General features: G+C 41.9%; 1 protein-coding gene across 1 annotated transcript; it reads right to left on the minus strand.

Annotated features, from left to right (window-relative positions):
- Nucleotides 1-5,507: 5,507 nt before the first annotated feature.
- On the minus strand, nt 5,508-6,233 carry LOC131248677 (brassinosteroid-responsive RING protein 1-like). The gene has a single exon (XM_058249062.1). The coding sequence runs from the start codon at nt 6,127-6,129 to the stop codon at nt 5,599-5,601; it is 531 nt and encodes a 176-aa protein (XP_058105045.1). The 5' UTR covers nt 6,130-6,233; the 3' UTR covers nt 5,508-5,598.
- Between the last annotated feature and the right edge of the window lie 5,151 nt (nt 6,234-11,384).

An 11,384-nucleotide genomic window follows, 5' to 3' on the forward strand; every position in this document is an offset into this window, starting at 1 on the left:
CAACGGCGACTAGATAACCTAAGGTAGGATTGAAATGAGCTACATCAACACTTAGACTATTCTAAGCTCCAAAACAGGTTAGGGTTTGATTGACTTACCCAAGAACGAACTGAGAATCGCCGGAATAACGATTCAGATGGGATGGTTTAGGTACGTAGAGTAACAGGGAAAAATCTCAAGATGATTCACCAACTTCTCTCTCACTTTCTCTCTCTTTTCCTCTCTCTCTCTTAGCTAAGGTTTGGAAAATTCGTATGGAATTTGAGAGTGAGGGTTTAAGGTCTTTATATAGGCCTAATATTGATGAAAATAGCCCCAGGGCCAAGGTATACTTAGGTTATAACCAATTCAGGTCTATTTCGGTCCAACGGAGCACTTCTGGTGGTCCTTTTTCTACGTGCGGTCGGACTTAAGCTCACTGACCATGGATCTAGGTCAGGCTGAGTTTTTGTACCGATCGGATTTACAGATCAGCCGTGGCGGACCAGTTTCAATTTAACGGTCACCGAAACTCGATCAGGTCCACCGGCACTTTGACATGCATGGGCCATCTTCCCTGATCCGAGGATAAATTTAGGTCAGATTCTGACGGTCAGAATGCTTAAAATCGGCACGCAAGCGACACGACTCAGATTTCTTAAATTCATATTTAATTTCTAAATAATTTCACCTTTCTTACACTCCTCACTCCGGACTCAAGCAAATCATCTCAGGACATCATCTGGACTTGATCTTTGAGGTGATTGTCAAGCCCAACAAGGTGATCATAATTGTCTAAGATCATCGCTATTGGACTTTCGACGCGTGGTCCAAGTCCGATACAAAGTTTCCAAGTACTCCCGAGAGCAACTGAATTTAGTGTTGAATCCTAGATTTCAGGGTAACATAGCGCTAACGATTCTACAGGTTTTGGGTCTTACAGATCGAATTTAAAGTGATTGGTGCTAATTTCACAAGTAATCAAGTTTAGCGCTAGTTAACCCACATTTAATTCTAAAGAATTTGAGGTAGTACTCGGGTCTTTGCACGAAATTTTCTGGGTCATTACAGAGATTTATCTCGAAATGCAGGGAATGGAAACCCCGATCGAGACTTATAGAGTCACGAGCCAAAGGCAAAGTACATAAGATGCATGAAGTTGACTCAGAAGATGAAGCAGCGACATCTAAAAGGCCGATTAAGGCCTGAAGCTTAGAAGCCACCTAACTGACCACAAAGCCGACCTAATTGGGTCAGTTATAAGGTCGGCTATCGAAGAAAGAGAGGATATTGATTACAGATCGGCTCTATCTCACCCGACAGATGATGAGCAACTTATTCCATAAAGCTGACCCAGACTAACTCATTATTAGAGTCGGTCAGGACTGGGCCGAGTAAGGAAAAGTCGGCATGATGGAAATATTGTCTCGAAAATCTCGTAAAAGTATCCCTGATCCCGGATGAAGACCAGAAACAGATTGAAATTAAATCTCCAAGATATCAGGAAGAAAATCCTTGCACGACGGGACCCTCCCATTCCTATAAAAATAGGAATCTCCAAGCTAAAAGGTACGCAGAAAACTCCTCTCAAAACCTTTCTTATACTGTCCTATCACTGACTTTAGCATCAGAAGGTCTCCAGCTCTAGCCAAGGACTCTTTTATCTCTTCCTTTTGCAGGAGGTAGGATAGTAGAGGGTGAACCTGTTTTTTGCATCAACATTTACCATCACAACGGGCAAAACAAACATGCCTTAAGAAATTCTATTTAGGAAATACACAATAAAAGGCTTAATGAAAGGTTCATACAACTCTTCCTGGACCTGAACACATGGAAGTTGATAGTTCTGTATATATTCTTAGTTGGTGGGAGTCTTTTCAAAAATCAAAATTATTTTCGAAAAATCAGATCCACCTCATCTATATATTGAAAAATCCAAGATGCGAACTCCAACCATGAGACCATCTTATCATATGCTCCCTCCAAAAGCAATGCATGTTAGGATCTTCGGTAACAACAAGTGAAACCTACACGACCTTGACTACTTTTTCAAGGGCGCGGGCGGTAAAGGGGGTGAAACCGGCATCCTCCGGTTACCGACTTTGTGCATGCATCTAAAATACAATCCGACAGTGGAAACCTGCCTTGTATGAAGGCTGTGATAGGGACATTGTATCCACCAAAACCCGTGCAGGACGGGTCGAAGAATGACAGGATCCTTGACCAGAGACTTTGCACAGTCTACTCAGGTTTTAAGTTTTGAGAAATGGGGACCATGGTTTGGTAACTCAGATCTGGCCGAATGTGGACCACTGCTCTATTTCTCTTCTCAAGTGTCCGGTCATAGGATGCAAATTGAAAGTCATGATTCCATGTTACATGGTACATGCCTGACCGTGGGGCCTACCTTGATGTATATTGTATACATCCAAGCCGTCCATTTATTTTGTCATCTCATTTTAGGACATGAATTGAAAATTGAAAAAGATTCAAGGCTCAGTTGGATCATATCACAGAAAACTGGGTGACCATTAAAACTTATTCTGAGCCACAAAAGTTTTGAATCAAGCTGGCATTTATATTTTTTCTTCATCCAGATCTGTGTGAACTTATCAACCGGTTGGATGGAAAATAAATGGTGTGGCCCTTGGAAATTTTAATGGTAGGCACGGATGTTTCCTACCGTGTGATCCACGTAAGATTTGCATGTGCTTTATCTCAGGGCTCATGCAGTCTTAAAATGAGCTGGAAATACGGATGAGGACACGGATTAGGTACTGACAGGTTGAGTAGGGAGACTTGGCTACTCCCCCTGCCATCAGCCAATGGCTGATGGTCGGTGCTCTGTGGGCCCCACCATGATGTATGTGTTTCATCCATGTTGTATATCTATTTTTCTAAATCATTTTATTGCATGAGAGAAAAAATGAGGTATATCCCAATCTCAAGTGGTCCACGTTACAGGAAACAGTGTTGAATGAATTTTGACCATTAAAAACCTTTCGGGAGCCATAAAATTTTTGGATCAAGCTGATATTTGTTTTTTACCTTCATCTGGGTCTGTATGACCTAATCAACATATTGGATGTCAAATAAACAGTACAGTGGGCCTTAGGAGGATTTTAATGGTCCATATCCAATCACTACTGTTTTCGTATGATGTGGTCCACCTGGGATTTATATTCTTATCATTTTTTTGTATCAAGCGCTAAAATGATCTGTAAAACTGAACTGAATGGATTAAGTACATATGTCATGGTGAGGCCCACGTAGCACCGACAACCGACCCAAGGCTGGTGGCAGGGGGAGCAGCCAATCCGTTCCCGGAGACTTGCAACTGAAGTGACGTCACCAAGTTCGACGGCCAACCATGAGAAATGTGTTGTATCCACACCGTCCATCCATTTGGAGAGATCATTTTAGGGAACGAGACAAAGAACAAAGAATGAGGCAGATCTAGAGCGGTAGTGGACCCACCACAGAAAACAGTGGGGAGAGTGACTACCACCGTTGAAACCTTCTTAAGGTCTACCATGATGTGTATTTGAGATCCAACTGTTCATAAGTTAAAACAGACAAGAACGGAAAACAAAAATATCAGCTTGATTGAAAACTTTTGTGCCCCTTTGAAGATTTTAATGGCGGGCGTCACTCTCCACACTGTTTTCTGTGGTGGGGTCCACTATAGCTTTGGATCTAAATAATTCTTTGCATCATGCCATAAAATGATCGCTCCATAAAAATGGACGGTGTGGAAACAAAACATTCATCATGATGGGCCCACAGAACTTAGTGACGTCACTTCAGTAGCAGTCTCGCTACTCAACCTGTCAGTGGCTAATCCGCGTCCAACGGACGGCGGGATAGACATGCAAAATATACATCAAGGTGGGCCGCACCGCTGTTGGGTGAGGCAAGTAACGCTTCCATTCACAGAAGGCTACAACATACTTATGGTCTGGTCCGTCCGGATTGCCGAACCATACGCCGCACTCATCCGAACTGAAACCTTGACATGTAAAGCGTCTTATTGGTACCAAGCGCCTTCCGAAGCTGGTATGTATCAACCCATGCGTACCAATATTGGTGCTCTTTGGGCCCCAATGTATGTTTTTCATCCATGCCGTCCACCCATTCTTCCATATCATAAAGTGATATGATCTCAAAAATGAGGTTGATTTAAATCTTAAGTGGACCGCACCGTGTTGATTGAACGCTTACCATTAAAAACTTCTTAGGGACCACAAAAGTCTTGGATCAAGCTGATATATATTATTTCCCTTCATCCAAGGCTTTATGACCTAATCAACAGGTTAGATGTCAAATAACCATTACGGTGAGCCCTAGGAGATTTTTAATGGTGGATATTCAATCACTATGATTTTCCCACGGTGTGGTCTATATGAGATTTAGAACTACCTCAATTTTGGGATCAAGCCTAAAATTATTTTTCAAAATGGATGGACAGCATGGATAAAACACATACATCATGGTAGGGACCACATAGCACTGACCACTAGCTACCTCGCTACGCTGGTGGTAGCGTCATCAGCCGAACGGCGTCCGGGGACCTTGATCTACGTTCGCATAGGAGTTAACCTGGGAGATTGATTCTTTGCGAGTGGCCCACCTTAATTTATCAAATAATAATACCTCGTACCACATATTTCCAGTGGGCCATTGACCCACTGTACTTGATTAGACCAAAAGAGGCATGATACATTTCACTCAAAAACTCATAATAGATTGGGGACTTGGTAGGTGGGACCCAAATGCAATCATGCATCTCCTACCCTGGAAAGAAATAACCTAATTTCAGCCGATTGGTCAACCAGAGCAACCTACTTCTGACGCGGGTTCACATTAGCCAATCAGGCTCGGCCTAGAAATTTTGGCCATTTAAGTAAATAGACTAGCTTGGGTAGTCTTGCACTCTTGCCCGGGTGGTAGACTCTCAGGAGTTTCAACTCCCGGTCAAGGGTTCGAATACCCATAGGTGGTGAAATTCCACCAGCGTGAGTGTGTGGGGTTCGTGTGCGTGTGTTAAAAAAAAAAAAAAAAAAGTTATCAATGGGTTGGTCTGAATGATCGAACCCACACAAGACCTAGTCCCGCGGCTAACAATGTATCCTAAACTCATGGTTTTAAGACTCAGACGAGTCCCATTCGACTCGTCCAAGTCGACCTAGACTCCGTTGAACCTGATTCGGTTCGACGCCATGATCCAACCGAAAAATTTACCCTGATTCGAGACCCGACGAGTCGTCCAAGTAGCTGAGTCTTTTAATAACGCACCCATGAATTTTTTTTTAATTAAGCACATGTGCATGCACGTGGATGGACGCTTAAGGGTGCAATTTACTGTGTAAATGTGCGTGCCCCATGTGCTCGCATGTTCACACACGAGTTTACACGTACTAGACATCGATTAGATGGAAAACTAAATACAACTAAAAGAATTAGAATAAATAATAAAAAATTTCCATTGGAAGCGTTTGGCTGCCAGCATATGTATAAAAAAAAAAAAAAAAAAAAATTTAAAAAAATTTAAAAAATTTAAAAAATACAGATATTTACATGGTTTTTTTTCACCGCCACCACTACCAAACAGCATTGAATTCAATTCCCATCTCTCATTAAATCGTCACCAAAAAGAAAAGAAATCCTCTCCACCAACCACCAGTCTCCACCCTTCCTGTTCTCATCCTTCTCCGGCAACAGCTTAGATCTACACATGGGGCAGGTCACTTGCCCTTGGTCCACCCACTTATCCAAGCACCCCACGTGGAAAACATGTGTGCAATTGCACAGCTCTCTGATCTCATGGCGCATCTCCAGATCACTCAAGCAGACGGCGCAGATCGTCTCATCGTGCTCATCCATGCCTGATCGCTCAACGAAATCGGTGAATTCTACGATCGGGAGCCTCCTCTTGATCGACTCAGGTGTGATCGGCGGCGACGATTGCGAGAGGCAATAGACGGTCGGGTAACCGTGATCGTTCCAAGAACTGGATTGATCGGTCGGATCGAAGAGGCCAAGATAGAAAAGAGCCAATCTGAGCATGAGCTTGAGCTGGGCCCACAGGTCTAGAAGTTCTACAAGAGGTCGTGGCAGTATAATGCCATAAATAATAGAAGGGAAACCCATTAGAGAAATTGGAGCTAGAGATTGACAAGGAATGGTTAGAAGGAGAATAGAAGAAAAGGGAGAGACGTTCTCTGGCTTCTTAGTATGAGTAGGAGGGGAGAAAGAAGCGGGGTGAGTCGTATTTATAGACACTTTGGTAGGTTGGAATTATATTTATAAAATGCCACCTGTTGTTGTTGTTTTTTTTCCCCTCAATTAGACATTACTACCCTTAAAAAAATATATTTATATGTTACCACCTAATAAGCATGAGAAGTCTTTTTTATTTTATTAATTTTTATAAAAATTGTTAATTTATGTTTAAAAGTAATGAAAATACATCTAAAAAATGATAACGTTTTGATATGAGTCATTTAAGTGTAGAAGAATTTAAGATTAGATAATGATTTAAACCGTTTAGCAATATAGACCATTCAAAAGTAAGCAAGTAGTTCAAAAATATATAACTATTTCAAAACAAAAGGTTATAATCTAAATAATTGAAGACTAAGTTAACAATAAGCTTGACTATTTTAAGATGGTCCGCGACCAAACAAATCAAATCTTTCATTAATATATATATAGTGATACAATCACTTTTTAGTAGTATTTTGGGATTTTGACTGCATTGACCTCGAAGTTTGGTCAAATTACCTTGGGAGATACGACGTTCCAAATATCCTAAGAGTGGCCTTCTGACAACTTTTGGATAAAAATGCTCATGTCCTTGATTTAGAAGTCGTACGGTCATGGAGTGAATAAGAAGTTACCTTCTGTTTCAACCCCCAAGAAAGTGACGGATTGGCTACTCCCCCTGCCACCAGCTAATGGTTGGTGCTCGGTGGTCTGTGGGCCCCACCACTATGTATGTGTTTCATCTATGCCGCCCATCCTTCTTGCCATGTCATTTTAGGACTAGGGCCCAAATATCAGCTCGATCCAGTGCTCGTATGACCCACATAATAAAAAATAATGGTGACTATTGAAACTTTTCAGGCTTACCGTGATGTTTGTTAGGAGTGTACACTGCCCATGTTAGGACTTTTTAGGCCCACGGTGAGTTGGCTGACAAGGTGGATGGATCGGATCACCCCATTATGGGCCTTAAGCTATGGTACCAATGATTGGTAGAAAAGGAAGTGAACACGTGGATACCATGATCCATGCAACATGACAACCACGACTCATATAACATGACAACTACGACCCATGCAAACAACGACCCATATGGGCCCACATTAATATATGTGTATGATCCATGCCGCCCATCCTTTTTGTCGTGTCATTTTAGGGGTAGGGCCCAAATATAGGGCTGATCCGATGCTCGTGTGGGCCACAAAGTAGAAAATAATGGTGACTTTTGAAACTTTCTAGGCTCATTGTGATGTTTGTTAGAAGTGAACATTGCCCAAGTTAGGACTTTTTGGGCCCACGCCGAGCTGGCCAACAAGGTGGATGGATCGGATCACCCCATTGTGAGCCTTAAGTTATGATACTAATGGTTTGGTAGAAATGGAATTGAACACATTGACCACGATCCATACAACATAACAACCACGACCTATATAACATAGCAACTACGACCCATGCAAACCACAACCCAAATGGGCCCACTTTGATGTATGTGTATAATCCATTCCGCCCATCCTTTTTGTCGTGTCATTTTAGGGCTAGGGCCCAAATATCAGCCCGATCCAGTGCTTTTATGCCCAATAAAATAGAAAATAATGGTAATTGTTGAAAGTTTCTAGGCTCACTATGATGTTTGTTAAAAGTGGACATTGCCCAAGTTAGGACTTTTTGGGCCCATGCCAAGCTGGCCGACAAGGTGGATGGATCGGATCACCCCATCATGGGTCTTAAGCTATGGTACCAATGGTTTGGTAGAAAAGGAATTGAATACATTGAAAACCACAATCCATACAACATGACAACCACGACCCATATAGCATGTCAACTACGACCCATGCAAACCACGACCCAAATGGGCTGCAGTTGTATGGATTGCAGTTGTCATGTTATATGGGTCTTCGTTTTCCTATTATATGGGTCTCAGTTGTATGGGTCGCAGTTGTCATATTATATGGGTTTTAGTTATCCTGTTATATGGGTCTTAGTTGTATGGGTCCAGTTGTCATATTATATGGTTCACAGTTGTCCTGTTATATGGGTCGCAGTTATCCTGTTATATGGGTCGTAGTTATCCTGTTATTTGGGTCGTAGTTTCCTGTTATATGGGTCGCAGTTATCCTGTTATATGGGTCGTAGTTATCCTGTTATTTGGGTCGTAGTTTCCTATTATATGGGTCGCAGTTGTATAGATCGAAGTTGTCATGTTATATGGGTCGCAGTTGTCCTGTTATATGGGTCGCAGTTGTATGGATCGCAGTTGTCCTGTTATATGGGTCGCAGTTGTATGGATCGCAGTTGTCCTGTTATATGGGCCGCAGTTATCCTATTATATGGGTCGTGGTTGTCATGAGTCGTGGTTATCATGTTATATATGGCCCACAATGGGGTGATCTGATCCATCCACCTTGTCGACCAGCTTGTCGTGGGCCCAAAAAGTCCTCACTTGGGCACTGTCCACTTCTAATAAACATCACAATGAGTGTGGAGAGTTTCAACAGTCACCATTATTTTTTATTTTATGGCCTACACGAGCACTGGATCAGGCTGATATTTGTGCCCTACTCCTAAAATGACATGGCAAAAAGGATGGGCATTATAGATTATACACATACATGGCAACTACGACCCATGCAAAGGAAATGAACACGTTGAAAACCACGATCCATACAACATGACAACCACGACCCATATAACATGGCAACTACGACCCATGCAAGCCACAACCCAAATGGGCCCCACATTGATTTATGTGTATAATAATCCATTCCGCACATCCTTTTTGTCGTGTCATTTTAGGGCTAAGGCCTAAATATCAGCCTGATCCAGTGCTTTTATGGCCCACAAAATAGAAAATAATGGTAAATATTGAAAGTTTCCAAGCTCACTGTGATGTTTGTTAGAAGTGGACATTACCCAAGTTAGGACTTTTTGGGCCCACACCGAGCTGGCCGACAAGGCGGATGGATCGAATCACCCCATTGTGGGCCTTAAGCTATAGTACCAATGGTTTGGTAGAAAAAGAATTGAACATATTGAAAACCACGATCCATACAACATGACAACCACAACCCATATAACATGGCAACTACGACCCAAATGGGCCGCAGTTGTATGGATCGCAGTTGTCATATTATATGGGTCTTAGTTTTCCTATTATATGGGTCTCAGTTGTATGGGTCGCAGTTATCATGTTATATGAGTCTTAGTTGCCCTATTATATGGGTCTCAGTTGTATGGGTCGCAGTTGTCATGTTATATGGGTTGCAGTTGTCATGTTATATGGTTCGCAATTGTATGGATCGCAGTTATCCTGTTATATGGGTCATAATTATCCTGTTATATGGATCGCAGTTATCCTGTTATTTGGGTCGCAGTTGTCCTGTTATATTGGTCGTAGTTGTATGGATTGCAATTGTCATGTTATATGGGTCACAGTTGTCATGTTATGTGGGTCGCAATTATATGTATCACAGTTGTCCTATTATATGGGTCATGATTATCATGTTATATATGACCCACAATGGGGCGATCTAATCCATCCACCTTGTCGGTCAACTTGCCGTGAGCCCAAAAAGTCCTCACTTGGGCATTATCCACTTCTAACAAATATCACAATGAGCATAGAGAGTTTCAACAGTCATTATTATTTTCTGTTTTGTGGCCCACACGAGCGCTGGATCAGGCTGATATTTGTGCCCTACCCCTAAAATGACATGGCAAAAAGGATGGGTGACATAAATTATACACGTACATGACAACTACGACCCATGCAAAGAAAGTGAACACATTGAAAACCACGATCCATACAACATGACAGCTACGACCCATATAACATGGCAACTACGACCCAAATGGGCCCACAATGATGTATGTGTATAATCCATTTCGCCCATCCTTTTTATCGTGTCATTTTAGGGCTAGGGCCCAAATATCAGCCTGATCCAGTGCTTTTGTGGCTCACAAAATAGAAAATAATGACAACTGTTGAAAGTTTCCAAGCTTACTGTGATGTCTGTTAGAAGTGAATATTACCCAAGTTAGGACTTTTTGGTTCCATGGCAAGCTGGCTGACAAATTGAGCCAAACATAACAACAGGACATTCTCAATAGAGTTTTTTTAACTCGCTGGGTGCCCGTTGAAGAGAATTGTTCTTCATATTGTATTATAATTACAGTCATGGTTCTCATGTTATATGGGTCGTGGTTGTTATGTTATGTGGGTCATTGTTTCCCATGGAGTCGTAGTTGTTATGTTAACATGGGTCATGGTTTTCATGTGAATGGGTCGTGGTTATAATGGGTCGTAGTTTTCATGGGTCGTGGTTGTTGTTTTTATGGGTCGTGGTTCTCATTTTCATGGGAATAAAAAGTTGGGCCTGGGGTGAGCTGTCAGACAAGGTGGACGGAACGGATCACCCCATTGTGGGGCTTAGGTTATTGTACCAATGTCTATCCTTTCGTTTGATAGTAAAGGAAATGAACATGTAACAACAGCGACCCATATAACATGACAACCACGACCCATATAACATGATAACTACGATCCATGATAACTACAACCCATAAAACATGACAACCACAACCCATATAAGATGACAAGTATGACCCCATGGAAACCACGACCCATATAATATGACAACCACGACTTTTATAACATAACAACCACGATCAATGACAACTACAATCCATGTAACATAACAACCACGACCCATATAACATGACAACCACGACCCTTATAACATAACAAGCACGACCCATATGGGACCCATATAGCAATTACGACTCATATGGGTACTCCATTATAACCACGACCCATATAATAAGACAATCACGACCTATATAACATGATAACTACGACCCATGACAACCACGATCCATTTGACATGACAGCCACGACCCATACCTCATGACAACCACAACCCTTACCGCATTACAACCACCTGATGCGACCTATGCTACTATACAGATATCATTTGCACAACTATGGCGTGACTTGCACCAACTTGGTGAGTATATGAGATAAACGATATCTACTTATGTCATGTAATAACTTTCATATCGGTAAGGATCTTATGTGCACTAACTTGGTGAGTACATGAGATAAACGATATCTATGTATTTCATGTACTAATTTTGATGGATGG

The sequence above is a fragment of the Magnolia sinica genome, chromosome 6 (genome assembly GCF_029962835.1).
Source record: "Magnolia sinica isolate HGM2019 chromosome 6, MsV1, whole genome shotgun sequence".
Classification (NCBI taxonomy): domain Eukaryota; kingdom Viridiplantae; phylum Streptophyta; class Magnoliopsida; order Magnoliales; family Magnoliaceae; genus Magnolia; species Magnolia sinica.

Bases quoted from the DNA above. Each gene is read 5' to 3' on its own strand.
- LOC131248677 (XM_058249062.1), bottom strand. From the start codon at position 6,129: ATGGGTTTCCCTTCTATTATTTATGGCATTATACTGCCACGACCTCTT.